Genomic DNA, 22246 nt, shown 5'->3' with positions numbered 1-22246 from the left:
GAAGCCGGGTTCTGGATCCGGCAGTGTAGTAGACAAAGGTTTCTCAGGCTCTTCCCTTTTTTGTAAGAATTTGAATCCTATGTGAAACACTTTATTGCTTTGAAGAGTTGGAGCGCTCCAGGGGTGTGGGACTAATGTTTGCGTGTTGGGCGCGTTCCCCTCCAGGAGAGCGGCTGGTAGTTGTGGAAGTGCAGTGTGAACGGCTGCGGATGCTCTACCGGGACTGTGCTCGGCCGCCACCGCCGCCACTGCAGGCCGACCGGAGACAGGTGAGCCCGTCTGCAGCGCACCCGCTAAGGAATGCCGGGGGCCTCCTCATTTTAAAGTGACCTTTAAAATGAGCGTTTGCAAAGCCACTTGGAGATGCACACTCCGTGCTGACGCGCTATCGTCTCCGAAGGTCAGAGCACGTTGATTTGAGATTCTGAATAACGAGAGATCACAGCAAAGGAGCAGAACTCATTAATTTGTAAATCATTTCTTATGTTATTAATAACAGAAAAAAACTTGGACAATTTTAGATCTATAGTCCGTCTTATAATGATAAGTGTATACATAGAGACGAAGAGGTGATTAAAAAGCAAAAGTGGCAAAGTGTTCAGAATTGGTACCTCTGTGAATGTTCTTCGTAGCTTATTTGTAATAGCCAAGAAGTGGAAACAACCTAAATGTTTATCACCTGATGATGGATGCATAAAATGAATGCATGTCCCTGTAAAATGGAATGTTATTCAGCCTTAAAAAGTGACGAAGTAAAAAAAAAAAAAAAAAGTGACGAAGCAGTGATCCATGCCGCAATGTGGATAAACCCTGAAATTATGCTAAGTGAAAGAAGCCAGTCACAGAAGACCACGTATTATGGGATGTCATTTATATGAAGTGTCCAGAACAGGCAGATCTAGAGACAGAAAGCAGATGGGTGGTTGCCAGGGCCTGCAGGGGTGCAGGGAATGAGGAGTGACTGCTAACAGGGAGGGGTTTAAGGATGACAAAAACACTCTAAAATTTGATGGTGGTGATGGTTGCACAACTCAGCATATACTAAAAACCACTGAATTATACACTTTAAGTGGGCGAATTGTATGTTATGTAATTTGTATCTCAAAAAATTGGTGCATCTAGGTAAGACTGTACAAAAATTACCATTTTCTTAAAATTTTTCTATAGGTTTGAAACTATTTCAAAATTAAAAATATATAAAAGAAAAAATGTCACCTGAAATCTCAGTATCTCCAGTTAGCATTGTCAGCGTATTAGCGTGATGGATCGCCTATACTTTTTCCATGACAACAGATCTCTGCTGTTCATACTGTTTGCAACTAGTTTTTCTGCCTCCCTAGATGATGAATGCCTTTTCATGTCAACCAGTAGAAACTTAGTAGTCCAGTCCATGCTTGTGCCTCAGTTTCCCCACTCAGGCTTTTCTTGTTGCCCACCTGCATCATCTCCAGTTTCTACCATAGCAGTGATCCGATGAACGTCCTCGGAGCTAATTGTTACACGCATCTTTTAGTCCTTTGGATAAAAACAAAATTGAGGGGTTAAAAAAAGTATGCTTTTATTGACAGAGAAGCATAAACTTTATGATTAGATTTATTAAAAATTATGAAAGTAAAAAAAATGAGGCAATTAATTAAAAAAAGGAAGTGTAATATTACTCCTTCTTGGCTTTGAGCTGAATAGTAAGTCACAGGAATATAAATTCTGACACTAATGGGTCTGAAACTTGGTCTGTAATTACACAGCCAGGATAAGGGGGTGAGGGCCTGTGCCTCATGTGTGTAAGGAGAAGGAGAGCCGTAGGAATTAAAGCCTCATTTGCCCTCACAGAAGTTAAGTGATGTCCTAAAGGGATATTTAAAAAGGCATTATAAGAATAGAAGTGAGTATCAGAATGAACCGTTCTAAGAGCTAAAAGAGTGATTGGTTCTAGAGAGCAGCACTGGGCATAGAGACTGCCTTTTTTTTTTTTTTTTAAAGATTTTATTTATTTGAAAGAAAGTGAGAGAGCATGAGTGGAGGGGGAGGGGCAGAAGGAGATTGAGAAGCAGACCCCCAACTGAGCAGGGAGCCTCATGGGGGACTCCATCCCAGGACCCTGGGATCATGACCTGAGCCAAAGACAAACGCTTAACTGAGTCACCCAGGCACCCCTAGACTGCCTTTTTAAAAAGGCAGTTTCCTTTGTAAAAACAAGGTATATTTCTAAATAAAAGATGTACCTATATTATAATACCACTAGAAAACAGTTTTTCTTCTTTGAAAGGGTAAAGGGATTTGTGTTTGCAGTTGTATTGAATGAGGCACTTTCCCCCCATTGTAGCCCAAAGAGATCACCTGGAGCCCCTCACGAGTGTTCCCGCCTGTCCGAGCCTGCATGTTCTCATCGCACCTTACTTCTGTCACCTTCCTGGCTGACCCCAGCGCTGGGGGCGGTCTGCCCCGGGGCACATTTATCTATGCCACCTCGCCACTTCCCGTTCAGGTGAGAAATCACACTGTCTCTTGTCTCTCCTTCATCTTTGAAAGAAAAAGCGAGTTCCAAGGGCCCAAGTGGAGCCCTCTGATTGCCTGCCCACTTCTGGTGTTTCCTTAGGCCCCATCTTTTTACTGGGAGATTGAAATTGTTTCCTATGGAGATACTGATGACGACACTGGACCAATCGTTTCCTTTGGCTTTGCTACAGAAGCAGAGAAACGAGATGGGGCTTGGACTAACCCAGTGGGCACTTGTCTTTTCCATAAGTAAGTGGCTACTGTTGCTGTCACTAAAAAATAAATAAATAAATAAAAGTATCGGGTGTGGGTGTTTGTGGGTGTTTGAATACTAAAATAATATTATAATCTCAACCTCCAAAAATGTATAAAATATCAGTTAGAAATATATTCAAGTTTAGGCAAAGAGAATAGCTCTTAGGGTTTCTCTTCTAATTACTCTGGTGCTGCTGAAGCCCCTGGACCCATTCGTCACGTAACTGCCTCTGTGTTGGCCAATCAGCCTTGGCCTTGACTTTGCTTTGCTTTCTTTCCTAGCAATGGCCGAGCCGTGCACTACAATGGCTCCAGTTTATTACAGTGGAAGAGCGTGCGCTTGGACGTGACTCTGTCTCCTGGTGAGTGCAGTGGGACTTTTTTTTCTTTTTTTGCCCTGCGTATTTCTGTTGTTCCCAGATTTTGTCTAAATAGGTTAAAAGTAAAGAAACTTAGCAACTAGAAATGGGCAATCTGTCTTTTAGTGAAAGCCAAGTACTTGTCATTGCTGTCTGCTAGTTTACACCAAACCATTGCTTTCGTGAGGCCATTCTCATGAGACCCTCTATTTGGGTAAGGCAGGAGTCACATTCGCTTTCATTCCTGCATCATTAGAAAAACCTGAGATTTTTGCTTCTCTTTGAAGTTTAGTCTTTTGTCAGCTTTTAATCAATCAGCAGAGAAGTTAAAAAAAAAAAAAAAAAACCAAAACACAGAGGTCTACCACTAGCCCTGAGGCACTCGCAAAATGTGTTATGAGTAGCTAATGTGCTGTAGACTTTGTTCTCGGGAGCCTAAACATCTGTCCTGCTTCAACGCATCTGCCCAGAAGTTTCAGTCACACAGACCGTCAATTCAGTTACATCAACGACATTAAAAAACCCCTTTCTCTCTTCTTTTTAGCCTCCATATAAGTGTCTTGCTCTGTATAGATGGAGCAAAATGTAGGCATTGTCCTCTTGCCGTTAGAAGCCCGCAGACATGTTGGCTACTTAGTTTCAGACAGTACACCTTAGCATCATTTCTGATGAAGCTGAAGCTATCCTTCATGGTAGATGGTCTGGGCTGCTCAGATGGGGAATAGTAAGTCACTCGATCCATCAGGTAACTTCGCACAGCTGGCTGGGGCTAATTTTGCCATCACTAACTTAGGGAGCTGCTCCATGGTAGACCGTGATAAGTCCCCAGTCTTTGGGAAGCCCATCCTGGTGGTATCTGAAGCATTGGAGACCCTGCAATCCAAAGCAGAATCGTAGAACTTCGTGCACTTTCTGAGGAGTTCACGGTGCGAGACTCACCCTATGGCTGCGTAGTCAAGCAGCGTGTCTGACGCAGCCAGCGTGTGAGCGCCGATGTGGTGGACACGCTCCTCTTGGTCTCTGAGCGCTGTCCTGTTCAGTTCCTCGTCGGAAATTAGCTTGGCTTATCTTAGCTTCCTGCAAAAATGCCTTAAATACATATAAGTAGCCAGCAGGACATAGTGTGATTTAACAATGTACCTCTAGGGGTGCCTGGGGTGGCTCAGTCGGTTAAGCATCTGCCTTTGGCTCAGGTCATGATCCTGGGGTCCTGGGATGGAGCCCTACATCGGGCTCCCTGCTCAGTGGGGAACCTGCTTCTCTCTCACCCTCTGCTCCGCTGTGCCTGCTTGTGCTTTCTCTGTCTCTGTCAAATAAATAAAATCTCAAAAAAATAAATAAAATACCTAAAGGGACAATTCTCTTAAAAAAAAAAAAAAAGTACCTCTAGCTTACGTTATGGGTTGGGTTTTCTATTATTAAGACCGTTTCTAGGTCTTCCACAAACTTAGAAAATACTGCCTTTTTACCTTCGTGCCATAAGTAATTTTCCATGTGTTGAAAGAGAAAAACTTCTATTTCTCTATTTAAAAAAAGTCCTAACTAATGTTTTCCCTTTTTGTCTTGGCTGCCAGGAAAAAAAGGCTAAATTTAATGTGTAATTAAACTGTGGTAACTAACTTAGACACTAGGCATTTTCTTCTGAATAGTGTGACTTCTCTTTTTAAAATTATTTCGGTTGTGTTACTTTATGTTTACTCAAGTACAGTACATAACTTCAGACCTTTTTTCAGATGTAACTAGTGGCATAAATAGTGATATGTGGCCTAATCACACTGGTTGCAATTTGGAAGTTTATTTAATAAACTTCCTGTTCTCTGCCATAGGTGACGTGGCAGGAATTGGCTGGGAGAGAACCGAGGGGACCCCCCCACCTCCAGGGCAGCCAGCCAAGGGCCGGGTGTACTTCACATACTGCGGGCAGCGCCTGTCGCCGTATCTTGAAGACGTCTCTGGTGGGATGTGGCCTGTGGTTCACATTCAGAAGAAGGCAGGTTATCTTACTGGGAAAGAAAACAAATTCTCCTTAGTAATTTGGATGATGCTCGGCCATGCTGGGGAGGGCAATCTACTTGACTGAATCCACCATTCAAATGCTGATCTCACCGGAGGCACCCTCCCAGACACACCCCATAATAATTTTTAGTGTGGCATCCTGTGGCCAAACTGACAGTAAAATTAACCATCACAGCACGATTGCAAGTCGTAGACTTTATGGAAGCAAATCTGACTGTGTTCCCGTTACCTTGAAGAAGCAATGCTTGAGCCAGGTCTGGACTATTAACTGGTCTTAACTTGGCAAAATCAGAGGAGAAAAATGTCCACAGTGAAGGGAGCAGCTTGTGCAGTGGCATCAGGCAGCAAGAAACAGTGTTGGAAACAGGAAAGGTCATTGTCCAAGTAGCCAAGAGTTGGGAGAGTGAGGTCAGGGGGAGGAGAGGCGGCTGGCCTGTGGGGAGCTCTGTCTCAGCGCCAGGGCATGCAGTTACACGGGCCCCTATGCCTCTTTCCGCGTGCTCTCCCAGAGCTGGGGGCCTTCCTCTGGTTTGATGTTGAGTGACATTCACCTTGGAGTGTTAAATAAATAAACAAACCTAACCCCTTTCAATTCGTAATTTGATTTCCTTCCCAGAACACCAAGACTCGAGCTAACTTTGGCTCCCGCCCGTTCGCCTATGCTGAAGGGCAGGCCCACCGCAACGCCGCCGACCTGTGCACCGATTTGGCAGAGGAGATCAGCGCTAACTTTGAGGCCCTGCCCTTCGCCATGGCATCCGATAGCGACAATGACGCCGGCACCAGCATTGCGTCAGACCCGGGCACTCATGGGCCGCCGTGCCGCATTGCTGCCGTGGCCACTGCTCAGCAACGTAAGCCGCCGCCTCCCGGGGCCCTGCTGCTCCCTGGGAATGCAGATGCTGCTATCCATAAACACGTCCAGCCTGGGCGCGCTCTAGTGCCCGCTGGTTATGGGGTGGTAGGCCCGGTGAAAAAGAAAGGGGAGCAGGAAGTGGTGACGCTGTACTTTCACTGACTAGAAAGTACATTCCCCGCACCCAGGAAGCCTGCCATCACTCAACGCCGGCAGAATATCGCCACGTGGAAATGCAAGCCTGAAAGACTGTCCACGTTTGATTAGACAGCTAAAGACCCCAGAGTTTTATGTGAAATCCTCTATTTTTAAAATGTCAATTATTTAAGTTGTTTTAAAACTGAGGTCATAAAAAAATAACAAACACTGAGGTCATCAAAGAATAATAAAACACTAATTATGGAATCTAGGTGGTGGGTATTAGGTGTGCACTGAAAAAACTTTCCCGATTATTAGAAAAACTTCATAATCAAACAAAACCGAGCTTCCTGGTCTAAAGGTGTGTGCAGACTGTAACTGGCCCTTGGGATACTGGTTTGCAAACTGTTTTAAGACTCTGTTTTCTTCTTTCTCCGGATGAAGAACTTTCTAAATTCTTCTCTGAATTGAACGAATTCTATCCATAAAAACGATTTTAGGATTCAGGATAATGATACGTGGTTAGTTATTCCATGGCTTCTTCAAAATCCCTCCAAGTGCTAGGAGTCTTTCACACGAATGAAGAGATTCCGGTTTGTCTCAGGGGGAGGAGTTCATGATTTTTCTGGCTTGCTCGTGCCTAGGATTCACTGTCACTGTGCTCTGTTACAGAATATGATAGTGACACCTCCTGTCATTATAAAGTAGAACTCAGCTATGAGAATTTCATCACCTCGGGCCCAGACCCCCACCCGCCTCCCATCGCAGATGATGAAAGTGATGACGAGGATGATGACGACGTCCCCCAGGTACAAGGCCCACAGCGCTTGCACAGCTCCCTGGTGACCCTGACAAGCCACCAGGAATGATTTTGAGCTGAGGGAGCAAGGCCGGAGCGGTGATACTTCTAGTTATGTCGGTTTGAATGGTAGCTCTGGAACATTCATCTTCAAACCACATATCAGTAGCAATACCTGCTCTTTGGCCCAGTACCAGTCTGGATGTGGGAGAAATGGAGTATACCCTGCCAGTGATTCAGCAGTAAGGTCGGGGACCGTGTGGAGTGCTTACTTGGCTCCAGAAGGAGAGGAAGGGCTTGCCGTAGTCTGGCTGATGCCTGCCCTGGCATCTGAGGGTCTGATTCTGCTACTGGCCTTGGAGTGGGTGGGAGCTGTAGGTCAGGGAAGGACTGACACCCGCATGAGGTGCTGCTTCTCTGTTCATGCCTTTGCCTTCTTCCAGGAGGACCACTACGCCCTGCTGGTGAAAGCCTGGGAGACCAAGGTGTTTCCTACGATCCGAAGACGCTTCCGCAATGAGGCGGAGCGGAAGTCGGGCCTGGACCAGATCAAGGGTGCTTTACAACTAGGTCTGGTGCTTTGCGCTTTCCTTGGGAGCTCCTGCATGACTTGAGCTGTGCTTAGATGGAACTCAGATGTAAATCAGGAAAGAGGGGCTCGTCTGACGTCAGGCCAGACCTAACCGTGTCCTTTGCTTGTGTCTTTCCTGAGCTCTGTGCTCTTCGGCCTCCATTGCCAGCCTTTCTTTGCTTGTCAGCTCAGCTTGTGTTTGGATTGATGGGCTGCTGAAATGGATGCTGGGAAGGTGGATGGCCTGGGAGTTAAATAATTTGGGCTCTCAAGTCACAGCCATGCTATTTACTGTCTGTCCTACCTTGGGACAGTTACTGAAGTTGTCTGGGCTTTCCTCCCCTTTAAAATGGAATCAGTGATGGTGATCACCCTGTCTGGATATGAAAAGTAAGTGTTTTAATACAGGGAAAGCTCCTGGGAACAGTGCCTGGCACAGAGTAAGTGTTCAGTTAATATAGTTCTAGATGTCACCATGCTAACAGTGATGGAGGGGTTTTTCTTCCATGAGCACGGTTTCTCTAGCAAAGAGTAATTCAGAGTTTGACCCCAGACAGTGGACTCTTAGTGAGTCTTGAGTGCAGGTAGCTAATTTCTGTTCTTGAGGATTTTCCTCATCTTGTGAAACACCTGCTTTTCCCCCCCCAAACATGGTGGCTTCAGGGATGGTGTAAGTTAAGTTTCATTTTTGTCCAATGTCAGCAGCCTTGCTCCTCTTTGAGCTTGTTCTGAGATTAGGACCAAATAAAGAGAAAAGCCCCCACCAGACCTTTGTTTTTTGGCCGATTAATAGGCTGAGTCCCAAATTTCCAGTGATTACTTTTCTCCCATGTTGGCACCAGGACTGAATCAGTATGTGTAAGTCTATGGTTTGGTTTTTACTTGTTTCCTGTCATGCTTTCTATCCCCGAAGCTAAGGCCTACGACAGTGGAATGATCTTGTTTAAACTTAACCTGTGGGCATAGCCACACCTCCCGTGACATAGTGGGATTGCTTTTATCAGAGCCGGGGTTCAGCTGCCGGCCCAGTTCTGGGGCAGATACTTGGTGATTCTTCTCTACTCTTGAGTTGGAGGCAGAGGGAGCAACATTAGGAAGACCGTTGGTGGGAGTGCACGCGGGTGGTTGGGCGACCAGCCGAAAGGCCAAGCAGGTGTAGCCGAACAGAAGAGAGTGAGGGAGGGGCAGCAGGACACGGGGCGAGGGGCAGGGACAAGTGTTGGGCACATGAGGACTTTGGATTTTATTCTCTGCAAGATGGGAAGCCGTTGGGAGGTGGTAAGCAAGGAGCAACATAATTCAATGTAGTAGATCCCGGAGATGAGAATTGCTCTTCCCCATCTGTTTTCAGCATCTGAGAGGAAATGCCCTCGTGTGCTTTGTCGGAGGGCAGAACCAATCTCCTCTCAGGTTCGAGCGCCTCTCACTTAACGTGATGCCAGACGCACTGGTGCCCGCTTCGCGGCCCCCACGCGGCACTGGTTTCAGCATTGGGAGGCCTCCGGTTCAGCACGGCTGTCGAGCCGTCCATTCATCCACTAACCCGTCCCGGCAGTCGGCCAGCGCCTCCCAGGCATTGGGCCCCCCGCTAGGGAAACATCCAGTGAGCCACGGCAGGTGACGTGGTCGGGGCTGTGCGGTAGACCGGGAGGGCACCGCGTGTGTAGCTAGCCAGGCCGATCTCACGTGGCTTCTCTGACAACCTGCTATTGAAGCGGAGATCGGGAGCTGACTTGGTGACAGCCAGCTCACGCTGAGAAACATTAGGCACTGTTTTCAGGGGGGCTGGTGCTTCTTACCACTTTGATGAGCGTAAGAAAGGAGGGCAGAATTTACAGGGCGCAGATGGAAGGTGCTTGTCTATGATCAGTGGTTGCCCTGCCTTTGTTTTGACGTAGGTTTTACTTAAATTAGGATCTCTTTTCTTTAACCCTTCGGTGCCAGAGGCATCCTCAGCGTCTGTGGCCGAGGGTAGCCCCTCCTCTGCTCCCAGTTCGGTTAGGGGAAGGCATAGATGGCGCTGCAGAAAACCTGACCGTCCAGAAGTGGCCCTGGACCAGAGGCAGAGCGATGACTCACCCAGAAGTGCCTCCCGCCCCTGATGTGGCCTCGTGCCAAGGCATTCTCTCGGGATCCGTCCGTGTGCTGTGACCAGTCGTATGAACCAAGTTAATTTAAACATAAAACATTTGCCTGTTGAATATAATCTTCTTCAGTATAAAGTGGCACAGGTGAAAAGGAGGCTGGGGGATGGCTTGCGGTCCCCAAAGGGCCCCCCNTGGCCCAGTACCAGTCTGGATGTGGGAGAAATGGAGTATACCCTGCCAGTGATTCAGCAGTAAGGTCGGGGACCGTGTGGAGTGCTTACTTGGCTCCAGAAGGAGAGGAAGGGCTTGCCGTAGTCTGGCTGATGCCTGCCCTGGCATCTGAGGGTCTGATTCTGCTACTGGCCTTGGAGTGGGTGGGAGCTGTAGGTCAGGGAAGGACTGACACCCGCATGAGGTGCTGCTTCTCTGTTCATGCCTTTGCCTTCTTCCAGGAGGACCACTACGCCCTGCTGGTGAAAGCCTGGGAGACCAAGGTGTTTCCTACGATCCGAAGACGCTTCCGCAATGAGGCGGAGCGGAAGTCGGGCCTGGACCAGATCAAGGGTGCTTTACAACTAGGTCTGGTGCTTTGCGCTTTCCTTGGGAGCTCCTGCATGACTTGAGCTGTGCTTAGATGGAACTCAGATGTAAATCAGGAAAGAGGGGCTCGTCTGACGTCAGGCCAGACCTAACCGTGTCCTTTGCTTGTGTCTTTCCTGAGCTCTGTGCTCTTCGGCCTCCATTGCCAGCCTTTCTTTGCTTGTCAGCTCAGCTTGTGTTTGGATTGATGGGCTGCTGAAATGGATGCTGGGAAGGTGGATGGCCTGGGAGTTAAATAATTTGGGCTCTCAAGTCACAGCCATGCTATTTACTGTCTGTCCTACCTTGGGACAGTTACTGAAGTTGTCTGGGCTTTCCTCCTCTTTAAAATGGAATCAGTGATGGTGATCACCCTGTCTGGATATGAAAAGTAAGTGTTTTAATACAGGGAAAGCTCCTGGGAACAGTGCCTGGCACAGAGTAAGTGTTCAGTTAATATAGTTCTAGATGTCACCATGCTAACAGTGATGGAGGGGTTTTTCTTCCATGAGCACGGTTTCTCTAGCAAAGAGTAATTCAGAGTTTGACCCCAGACAGTGGACTCTTAGTGAGTCTTGAGTGCAGGTAGCTAATTTCTGTCTTGAGGATTTTCCTCATCTTGTGAAACACCTGCTTTTCCCCCCCCAAACATGGTGGCTTCAGGGATGGTGTAAGTTAAGTTTCATTTTTGTCCAATGTCAGCAGCCTTGCTCCTCTTTGAGCTTGTTCTGAGATTAGGACCAAATAAAGAGAAAAGCCCCCACCAGACCTTTGTTTTTTGGCCGATTAATAGACTGAGTCCCAAATTTCCAGTGATTACTTTTCTCCCATGTTGGCACCAGGACTGAATCAGTATGTGTAAGTCTATGGTTTGGTTTTTACTTGTTTCCTGTCATGCTTTCTATCCCCGAAGCTAAGGCCTACGACAGTGGAATGATCTTGTTTAAACTTAACCTGTGGGCATAGCCACACCTCCCGTGACATAGTGGGATTGCTTTTATCAGAGCCGGGGTTCAGCTGCCGGCCCAGTTCTGGGGCAGATACTTGGTGATTCTTCTCTACTCTTGAGTTGGAGGCAGAGGGAGCAACATTAGGAAGACCGTTGGTGGGAGTGCACGCGGGTGGTTGGGCGACCAGCCGAAAGGCCAAGCAGGTGTAGCCGAACAGAAGAGAGTGAGGGAGGGGCAGCAGGACACGGGGTGAGGGGCAGGGACAAGTGTTGGGCACATGAGGACTTTGGATTTTATTCTCTGCAAGATGGGAAGCCGTTGGGAGGTGGTAAGCAAGGAGCAACATAATTCAATGTAGTAGATCCCGGAGATGAGAATTGCTCTTCCCCATCTGTTTTCAGCATCTGAGAGGAAATGCCCTCGTGTGCTTTGTCGGAGGGCAGAACCAATCTCCTCTCAGGTTCGAGCGCCTCTCACTTAACGTGATGCCAGACGCACTGGTGCCCGCTTCGCGGCCCCCACGCGGCACTGGTTTCAGCATTGGGAGGCCTCCGGTTCAGCACGGCTGTCGAGCCGTCCATTCATCCACTAACCCGTCCCGGCAGTCGGCCAGCACCTCCCAGGCATTGGGCCCCCCGCTAGGGAAACATCCAGTGAGCCACGGCAGGTGACGTGGTCGGGGCTGTGTGGTAGACCGGGAGGCCACCGCGTGTGTAGCTAGCCAGGCCGATCTCACGTGGCTTCTCTGACAACCTGCTATTGAAGCGGAGATCGGGAGCTGACTTGGTGACAGCCAGCTCACGCTGAGAAACATTAGGCACTGTTTTCAGGGGGGCTGGTGCTTCTTACCACTTTGATGAGCGTAAGAAAGGAGGGCAGAATTTACAGGGCGCAGATGGAAGGTGCTTGTCTATGATCAGTGGTTGCCCTGCCTTTGTTTTGACGTAGGTTTTACTTAAATTAGGATCTCTTTTCTTTAACCCTTCGGTGCCAGAGGCATCCTCAGCGTCTGTGGCCGAGGGTAGCCCCTCCTCTGCTCCCAGTTCGGTTAGGGGAAGGCATAGATGGCGCTGCAGAAAACCTGACCGTCCAGAAGTGGCCCTGGACCAGAGGCAGAGCGATGACTCACCCAGAAGTGCCTCCCGCCCCTGATGTGGCCTCGTGCCAAGGCATTCTCTCGGGATCCGTCCGTGTGCTGTGACCAGTCGTATGAACCAAGTTAATTTAAACATAAAACATTTGCCTGTTGAATATAATCTTCTTCAGTATAAAGTGGCACAGGTGAAAAGGAGGCTGGGGGATGGCTTGCGGTCCCCAAAGGGCCCCCCCCTCCATGAGGTGGTTCAGCGTCCTGTTGTCAGGTCCCCGAGGAAGGTTACTGAACTCCCCCCCGGGGTTAAGTGTGGCTGAACTCGGCATCGTCCCCATGTTCCCGGATCCCTGCCGAGCGGACAGCAGGGGATTTGTTCTCTTCCCCCATTCCTTTGGAGAACGTTGCAAAGATTATTTTTCCGTGATCTTCCGATTTCAGGCCACATTTCTCGTCTGTCCTCTGACAGTTCTTTCTCTGGGCATCGTTCTCTAACTGCAGCCTGCTCCTTCTGAAGTGTGCTCCGAAAATTGCTGTGCCTTTTCCCTCCAGCAAGGCCAGCAAATAAAGGAGGGGGAGACGAGTGTGCTGGTGATCAGTCTGTGCGAAAGCACCTGTGGCCACACCCCTTTCTGAACCCCCCACTTCCGAGCGGGGCGGGCACTACGGCAGCACCAGCAGATGGAGCCGGTGTACCCACCGCCCCGTGCGCCCACGGGGCTGTCTCTTCAGGGACATTTGTTGACTGTGTTTATTAATTAATAGTGGTTGTTGCTGGTGAAGTTAATGATGTGTCCTCCCTCTGGGAAGGAAGAACACAGCCAGTTCCAGTGCTGGGTAGGAAACGTTGTTGGAGCTCTGTCTAGCTAAAACAACATGCGTTTGCTATAAAAATCACCCAGTACAAAAATGTACAAAGTAAGAAGCAAAGCTTTCCCTCACTTCTTACCCTCCGTTTGTCCTCTACTTGGCTCCTTTGACTCAAATGAAATGACTGCATAATAACGTCCCATGATTTTTAACCATTCTGTGTTGATGAGTACTTTCCTTATTTCCATTTGGGATCTCCCAGCAATGCTACAGGGAGTGCACTTGTGTCTTTACACACTCGTGCTCATGTTTCTGTGGGAGAAATTCGAGAGGTTCCTGCAAGTGGGGCATTGAGTGTTTTAAACTTGCTAGGCCCCCATAATTACCTTCCCCAAAAGGCTATGTATTCCCATGGACAGCGTTTGAAAGATTCTCTTAACCTTTGTTCTCGGTATGAGTCAGTGTTATGATTGATCTGGAGACCGTGTACTTTTAGGAGAGTAACAGTGCAATTATTTTTTTTTTAGGCATGGTGGACATTGCCCGACAGACAGTTGAATTCCTCTACGAGGAGAACGGTGGCATCCCAAGAGACCTGTATCTTCCCACCATTGAAGACATTAAAGACGAAGCGAACAAGTTCACAATTGATAAAGTTCGAAAAGGTTCTGTTTGCCCTCTTACTTCATCTGTGAAGCCTGCTGTGGAATGAGAGGCTGGGTGTTCACTTGAGTGTGAGCAGAGCAGCTGTGAGTGACCCGGGGAGACTCCCCATTTGCGGAGTGACAGGAGCTCTCACAGCCTCTCTACTGTGAGGCCCTGAGGCCTCCCGCTTGTCTGGCTTCCGGTGGCCTCCTACACATTCCCCGAGCTCACTGGCGCACGCAGAGTGAGACAGGGCACTTGTGCAGAGGGAGAAGCGGGTGAGGGTGTAGGGTTCTGGACAGGCCTCCCAGCTTAGGTCAGAGCTGCTGAGCTAGAACCGCGAATGGGTGGTCGCACTCTGCTTTCTAAAGAATTTTAATGGAATGCGTTCATTCTTTTGATTAAGAATCTATTGCATTTTTTGAGGAAATGAAAATAGAGAAAAGCACAAAGAAGAAAAATGGAAACCACTCGTTATCAGACTTTCACAAAAATATGAGAACATCAGGGACAGAGGCAGGAATATATATTTTCTTTTTCTTTCTTTCTTTTTCTTTTTTAGATATAATTTGCGTACCATAAAATCCGCCCTTTTAAAGGATACAATTCAGTTTTCAGTGGATTCACAAAGTTGCACAACCACCAAATCATGGCCTCTAATTCCAGAACATTTTCATCCTCCAAAATGAATTCCTATACCTCCACCATTCCCCATTTCTCCTTCCCTTGAGCTCCATTAATTTACTTTTTGTCCCTATGGATTTGCCTCTTCTGGACATTCCCTGTAAATGGAATCCTACAATGTAGTTAGGGTCTTTCGTGTCTGGCCTCTTTCACATAGCACAGTCTTTCAAGGTCCATCCATGTTGTAGCTTGTGTTGGTACTTTGTTCCTTTTAATGGCAAAATAATATTCCATTGTATGGAGGATACCTCATTTTTTAATCCATTCATCAAATGATGGACACTTGGGTTGTTTCTAACCTTTGGCTATTATGAGTAAGGCTGCTGTGAACGTTTGTGTTTGGGTTTTTGTGTAGATGTGTGTTTTCCTTTCTCTTGGGTAGAAATGTAGGAGTGGGATTGCTGGGACCTATGGTCAGCTGAACTTTTTGAGGGGACTGCCAGATGATTTTCCAAAGTGATTACACTGTTTTACATTCCCACCAGAAATGTATAAAGCTTCCAATTTCTCCACATCCTTGCCAACACTTACTACTATCTGTTGTTCAGATTATAGCCATCATAGTGGGTGTGAAGCAGGGTCTCGTTGTGGCTTGGGCTTGTCTCCTTAATGACTAATGACATGGAACATCTTTTCCTGTGTATCTTCATTTTTCTTTGGAGAAATGTTTATTTGAATCCTTTGTCAGTTTTTTAGTTGGCTTATTTGGTTTTTATTATGAGAGTTCTCACAGCATTTTGTTGTATGATCTTCAAGATGGGGCTTTGTACCTTTTTGGTTATAACTTAACTGAGGTATTGTTAGGTTCTGTAGAGCTATTTTAGGCCCTAAAATATAAGGTCCCAAGGATAATGGTACTTGCTTCTGAAGAAACTTCTCCCTCCGCCCTCCTCAGGTCTCACGGTAGTAACCCGCTCTCCAGACAGCAACAACGTAGCCAGCAGTACTGTGGGAACTGCTCTGCCAAAATTTGCCATCCGAGGGATGCTGAAAACCTTTGGGCTTCACGGAGTTGTCCTAGATGTTGATTCAGTGAGTAAACAGCCTTTCATAGACACGGAGACTTCCGTGCCCAGACTCCATGTGTCTTAAGCTATCATGCAGAGGTGCCTGAGTGGTTCAGTCGGTTAAGCGTCTGCCTTCTGCTCAGGTCATGATCCCAGGCTCCTGGGATCGAGCCCTGCATCAGGCTCCCTGCTCAATGTGAAGTCTGCTTGTCCCTCTCCCTCTGCCCCGCCCCCACACTCATGCTTGCTCTTGCTTGTTCTCTCTCTCTCAAATTAAAAAAATAAATCTTTTTAAAAAATGCAGTCATACAGATGGATTACTCTTCAGTAATGAAGAAAGTGAGCTAAGTGCCCACACAAAATGGCTTGCCTGAGGTTCTCTCATGGGCCCAGATCAGGGCTGATGACAGATGATGATACGCTCTTAACGCTCAGTGCTGTCAGCCCCTTCAGACCACGCTGCCTCTGCCATCATTTGGTCAGCCATGCTCAGACCATCCCTACGTTCTTCCTACCCAAGTCCAGGGAACATTCTCCCATGGTCCTTGATAAATGGATGATCTTTGTCATGACTGTTACAGATAAAGTCAAAGAAATAGTTTTATGATTTTGATCACATCATCTTGCTTGTTCTCTCAGCCTCCGTTCTCCAGTGTGGAACATGAGTGTATTAAATCCATGGGGTTCTCGGCAGGGGTGGGGGGTGCGGGTGGGGAAAAAAGAACAGAAGATAGATGCGGGCAAAGCCACAGCTTTCTTTTGAAAACAGGGTCCTCTGTGAAAGTGACGACTCCACGATCCTAAGGTCGCGTGCACGTGCTGGCCTTTGAGAACTTTCCCGTGCAAGACACACTGATGAACTAATAGTTCAGGCCTAAGAGTCTCTGATGAAAAAGGATCTATCGCGACGTAGATAAGCTAGAGTCTGTCTAGATAGAGATACAGAAACAGGTGATGTTAGGTACCATTAAATGCTTTGAAATTCAGAGTTTTACATTTTTACTGACTCCATTTCACCCAGACTTAATTATGAACCATTAAATTTTTAAAAGATTTATTTATTTGAGAGAGAGTGCACACATGTGAGCAGCGGGGAGAGGCAGAGAGAGGAGGGAGAGAATCTCAAGCAGACTACTTGCTGAGCACGGAGCCTGATGTGGTGCTCAATCTAATGACCCTGAGATCATGACCTGAGCCGAACCCAGGAGTTAGACACTCAACCGACGGAGCCACCTAGGCGCCCCCTGAATCATTAAACTTTTAAGAGAGGCTGTGGACTGGTGGTTTATTAAGGTGAACATCCAAATAGAAAATTTCATTAATAATACTACTAATCTCCCACTGCCTTCTGATCCAAACATCTGATCCTGGTTATCAGAAAGTATCTAACTGACAGTGGAAATGTGTGCAAGTATAAATTAGAAAAATAGAAATTTTGTTAAAATAATTCTGATATTTCTCAAGTAGTTTGATTCTTTTATGTTTTAATAATCCCTAAACAAACATTACTTTCATATTTGAGTCCAAAGTGTATATGCATGAGTTTACTTTTTATTTTCCTGCAATAAAAGAGGTATCAGATTTCCTGCTTTTCCAAAATTATTTTTTTAAAGATTTATTTATTGGAGTGAGAACATGAGCAAGGGGTGGGGTGGGGAGCAGAGAGGAGGAGAGAGAGAGAGAGAAGCAGACCCCCCACTAAGCACAGAGCCTGACGTGGCGCTCAGTCCCTCGACCCTGAGATCACGACCAAGCCAAAATCAAGAGTTGGATGCCCAACCTGACTGAGCTACCCAGGTGCCCCATGCTTTTACAAAATTATCAATATAAAAACAATGAGCATAAAACAATGTGCACTGAATTATTACTGAAATATAGCACTGTTGTCTTTAAGTTTCTTTTTTTTTTTTAATTTTTATTAGAGTTGGAGGGAGGGCCAGAGGGAGAACGAGAATCTTAAGCAGGCTCCACGCCCACCACGGAGCCCAACACAGGGCTCTATCCCATGACCCTGAGATCAGGACCAGAACCAAAGCTGGAGTCAGATGCTTGACCGACTGAGCCACCCAGGAGCCCCTGTCTTAAATTTCTAATTCATGATTACATACCAGTTAAAATTTGAAAACCAGTATGAAAAAACTAAACACACTGTCAACACTAACCAGATGTCTTTGACCTTTTAGAGACTCAGTGACGTGAAACTAACATTTATTACCAGGAAACTTTGGTATTATACCTATGTATTTTAAACCTGAGGGGGAAAGGTCAGTGCCCAAGAAGTCAAATAGACCTTTCCTTTAATTGTTGTAGGTGAATGAATTGGTGCAGGTAGAAACGTACCTCCGAAGTGAAGGCGTGCTGGTCCGATACTGGTATCCTATTGATATGCTGGAAAGGCCCCCGGCAGGCTACCGAAGGACGGCCACCAATGGGCTGGTCACGCTCGACAATACCAACCTTCAAATTCACAGGTAAGATTGAGCCCTTCTTTCTAGCGGATCCCAGAAATTCACTTACTGCGTCTTTACCACGTGTACCGTCCATCATTGACGGGCTTTTCCTTCAAAGCCAAGAGTTAGAAAGAGAGAAGGAAGCTAGTACAGTAACAGCAAAACTGCAGGAGCTGGGAAGAATTGTGGGGTCTGGTGTCACCCAGCCTGTGCTACAGGCACTCTGCCGTGAGCTGCAGGGCAGAGAATGGGGGTACTGAGGGGTGGCTGGAGATCCAGAAGAGCGTGGGATGTTGTAAGCAGTAAAGGCAGTCCAGAAGAGAGAACTAAGAGCATGTCCAGCCCTGGCATGAGCAGCCAGCTCACTTCTCCATTACGCTAACGAGGTTTTTATTCCTGAGCGCATGCTCTGTGCCTAGCACCGGGCGGAGGTCTCTAAGGAAGCGTGTGCCTGCCCTCAGTGGGTTGTCTCTCCTCTAATTCAAACCTGCCGTGGCTTTCCATTTCCCTTGGAGTAGCATTCAGACCATTAACCTGGCTCACAAAACCCCTGCCTGAGCCCCAAAGTCTCTGCTTCTCCACGTACTGTCAGCAGTGCGGGCCTTTCCGTGTCTCTCAAACACGACGCTCGAGTCCTCCGTGGTGTCTCTGGCGTGCTCTTCCCTCGGCCTGGAGTGCTTTGCCCAGAACCTTGCATGGCTGTCTCATTCTTGTCATTCAGCTCTCAGTATGTCACCTTTCCAGAGAGGCTTTGCCTCCCCGGTGGTCTGAAGTAAGCACGGAGCTGCACGTTGTCAAGCACTGCATCTTCCTTGCCAGGGCCTGATGTTTTTGCCTGTGAATTTGGTTTGATTTATTGTGTTGTGTCTCCTCCTCCTAGACTGTGAGGTTCCTAAAAGCAGAGACTTTGTCGGATTCTTTGCCAGAGCCTCCTGTGTCTAATCAGGACCCTGGCTCACGTAAACTCAAAATATCTGTTGAAAAGGATCCCAAAACATATATGCTTGAATATCAATATGATACTCTTGAAAAGCTTTTAAAGCTTTATTTCATAAGTCAGTTGTATTTTTAGCAAATGTCTCTGATAGATGTAATTTAATGACCTTTGACTAGCAACTGTGCGAGAAGGCAAGCAGGTGCTTTGTAAGGTTCCAGTCAGGCTACAGATGTAGGACATCTATTCTCAGGATTAGGGCGGTGATCTTGTATGGGGAGAACGAAGGGAACGCCACACGGGTTTGTGTGATCAGTAAAGTGACTGGATGTCTCGTCCCAGTACAGATGTTCCTCAGAGGTGCGCTCTGTCTACAGTGCTCACATGGCTTTGAGGGCGGACTTAGAAAAAGCGCTGGACGCTCAGCGGTAGCTTCAGAGGCATTAGCAGTCTGCGGGGACACAGCAAGGACTGCTGGGCGGGCCCAGAATAATCTCACTCCTCCTGCAGCCTCTGAAACCTGAGGAGGAAGCGGTGGGGAGTCAGAAAGGGCTTTGATTCAGACCACCTCTGCTTTGCTGCCCGGCCGCCGACGGACGTCCGCGGAGGGAGGACACAGGTAGGGAGAGGTGGCTTGTTCTCACGTCCGGCGCAACGATATGACAGACGGTGGGGATGAGAGAGAAGCCCCCTTGATGCAGCGCCTTGGCTGTGTTTATCTTCATAGCTGCACAAACTCATCGGGTCTTACATGGCCTCTTTACCTTTATACCCAAACCTGAGTTAGGATAGACCAGCATCAAATTTAATACAGATCAGTAGGCAATGCAGGATGAGCCCTGATGGCTCCAAGTGGGTTTTTTAAACCTAGACTTTTTAGAGACAGTAGGTGCTTCTAACTTGCCTTTAATTAAGCGCTTAATACCAGGAGAATTTTTAATAATGGTGATTAGCTAAAGAAATACAGGGAGCCTCCCCTATGCGTAGTATTAGATTATTTGCCAAGAGATGCAATTCTGAATGAGACCTGCTTAGTCACTCATGAGCTGTTATTCAAGGCAAATGCCAGTTACTTCAGAAATTCATCACGCGAGAAGTGTTCACGGTGAATTTCTTATAAGAGCTTTCGCGAGCTATAGTTCACATGCCGTGTGCTCACCCACTTAAAACATGCAAGTCAGTGTGTTTAGTGTATTTACAAGAGGTGTACAATCCTCTCCACAATCGCTTTTAAAACCTTCGCATCCCCCGGAGGAGAAACCCCGTGCGCATTCTCTCCTCCAGCTCAGCCTTGTTCCGTTTCTGTGGATTTGCTCAGTCCTGGACCGCCGGCATGAATGTGGTCGCGTACCGTGTGGCCCTTTGTGTCTCGCCTTTCTCGGCACAGTGTCGCCGAGGTGACCCATGTCGTGGCAGGTGTCGGCGCTTCATCGCTTACTGCTGAGCCATGTCCCCCTGTGTGGATTTGCCATTCCTCACGCAATGCACATCTGCATCGTTCCCAGTTTTTGGCCACTCTGAGTAATGCTCGTGTGAATATACATGAAGGAGTTTTGTGCGGACCTCTCTTTTCATTTCTTTTTCCACAGTGATTTTTGAGTAAAGAAAATGCAAACGTACTTAAACATGACTTCTTATTTAAGACCCAAGTGACTAGCTTGGCGGGCAGAATCCAGGGCCGGAGGAGAGGCCTGCGGGCCGGCCCGAGCCCCGGCGCTCAGAGCGTCTCCGCTTTCCCTGCAGAGAGCTGCTGCGGTGCGAGGCGGCACTGGCCAGGCTGTACTGCCGCATGGCCCTGCTCAACATCTTCGCCCCGAAGCTGCCGCACTTGTTCACCCGCCTCTTCCACATCCCCGCCGTCCGGGACATCACCCTGGAGCACCTGCAGCTGCTGTCCAATCAGCTCCTGGCTCCTCCCCTCCCAGGTGAACCTTGGCTTGGGGCTGTCCCCGGGATCATCAGCTCAGGGTGGGACGGCCCTGAGAGCGAGCCCGGCCCCCGGCAGGAGACTGGGGGTGAGGAGCTGGCTCTCTGTGTGGCACAGGCCTTTGGGCTAGTGTCGGTAAACAGCCCTGGACAGTCGCGATGACCTGGGCAGTGCTTGCTCACTTTGGAAAATGGAAGTATGCTACATGACCTATTTAGTCCTTGACCTGCTAAGCACTCATTGAGCTTCCCAACCAAATTGTGGATCAAGGAAAATTAAACATCACTTAGGAAGTCCGGTCACTGTACTGTTGCCACGGACATTCTCGCAGGCATTGTTCAGAAAGGAAGATGTTCCTTTTACCAAGCTGCTCCATAGCAGACCTCACTAGTTCGTTGTGACTTCCATTGGAGCTGTGTCAATGGGCCAGGTTGCGTGTATCTGCAAACCCTGGGGCCCTTGGCAAGGCCCGATGCTGTGTGTGCAAACCCGGTGAAGGCTAAGCGATGAAGCTGCTTAGCCCAGTCCAAGACCGAGGGGCCCCTCTGTCTTCCCCCAGCACCTCGGCCTCCGCCTGCTCCCCTTGGACTCCCAGCAACTAAGATGGGAGCAAGAGGTGAGAGGGCAGACGCCACCCAAGGCCTGGTGGGTGTCTTCCGTCTGTGGGGTCCCAGCTGGTGTGTGTGTGTGTGTGTGCGTGCACGCACCTGTTGGGGTCCCCTGGTTCACCCCAAGAACTTAGAGGCTCCAAGACTCATGACCCAACACTGGCTTTACACACTCCCTGGCGGCTCCTCGGGGCAGCTCAGGAGGAGCGAGGGCACACGAGTAGGTCAGGCTGTGGGAACCCCTGTGTCCAAGCAGCTTCATTCCTGTTTAATAGACTTGGGCCGCCACTTCAGGTTTTATTTTAGGAAACAGTTTTGTTGCTTAAAAGAAAGGAAAGATTTAGATCACTGATGTGAACCCCCTCTTCCAACCTGCCAGCCTGCAGGATCTGATCAGTAATGTCTTACCTGAGACGTTATGTCCGAGCTACCCCATCCAGGTTATCTGGGCAGGCTGCTCGCTGTTGCCCAGGCTCTGCCTGCCGTTGACTTCTGTGGTTCTGGTGAATGTAGCTTTTCTTTCCCGGCCGCAGATGGCACCATCAGCTCCAGCTCCATCCTCCTGGCACAGTCCCTGCAGCATTGCATCCACTCCCAGAACTGCTCGGCCACAGACCTCTTCTACCAGGGCAGCTCCCAGACCGTGCGAGAGTGGCTCAATGTGGCCATCACCCGGACCCTGCACCAGGGCGAGGAGAGCCTGCTGGAGCTGACGAAACAGATCTGCTCTTTCCTGCAGGTAGAAGTCTAAAGCTTTAATGTCCCCAAACCGGGGTGATAACTTTTAATTGGAAGTCTTATTGGCTTACTAAACGTGACACTGTCTCTTCCCCAACCTCCCTAGTGCCTGCTGAACCAGTCTCCCTTTCCTCACGGCTTTCCCACTGTGTCCCATCCATAGCGACCTTCCTCCCGGAGGGCTTTCTCGTCCCCCGGGGCCTGTGACTGCGTATGCGTTGGTTTCGTGCTTTGCCTGGGAGTTGGG

The 22246-nt window shown here is 48.2% G+C and overlaps 1 protein-coding gene across 7 annotated transcripts in view; it reads left to right on the top strand.

Moving 5' to 3' along the window:
* Positions 1 to 22246, top strand: part of HECTD4 (HECT domain E3 ubiquitin protein ligase 4) — a 187781-nt gene that overhangs the window by 135142 nt on the left and 30393 nt on the right. For all 7 annotated transcript variants that reach the window (XM_034638583.1, XM_034638580.1, XM_034638584.1 and 4 more), the window contains 13 exons: positions 166 to 269; positions 2324 to 2485; positions 2597 to 2745; positions 3034 to 3113; positions 4937 to 5100; positions 5743 to 5980; positions 6793 to 6929; positions 7363 to 7489; positions 13534 to 13671; positions 15231 to 15367; positions 17653 to 17813; positions 20470 to 20651; positions 21795 to 22000. In XM_034638583.1, coding sequence (XP_034494474.1) covers positions 166 to 269; positions 2324 to 2485; positions 2597 to 2745; positions 3034 to 3113; positions 4937 to 5100; positions 5743 to 5980; positions 6793 to 6929; positions 7363 to 7489; positions 13534 to 13671; positions 15231 to 15367; positions 17653 to 17813; positions 20470 to 20651; positions 21795 to 22000 — 1985 coding nt within the window. The remainder of the gene's footprint in view (positions 1 to 165; positions 270 to 2323; positions 2486 to 2596; positions 2746 to 3033; positions 3114 to 4936; positions 5101 to 5742; positions 5981 to 6792; positions 6930 to 7362; positions 7490 to 13533; positions 13672 to 15230; positions 15368 to 17652; positions 17814 to 20469; positions 20652 to 21794; positions 22001 to 22246) is intronic.

The sequence above is a fragment of the Ailuropoda melanoleuca genome, chromosome 12 (assembly GCF_002007445.2).
Source record: "Ailuropoda melanoleuca isolate Jingjing chromosome 12, ASM200744v2, whole genome shotgun sequence".
Lineage (NCBI taxonomy): Eukaryota > Metazoa > Chordata > Mammalia > Carnivora > Ursidae > Ailuropoda > Ailuropoda melanoleuca.
The sequence above is the reverse complement of the archived record's forward strand: the minus strand, read 5'-3'. Positions and strand labels throughout refer to the sequence as shown.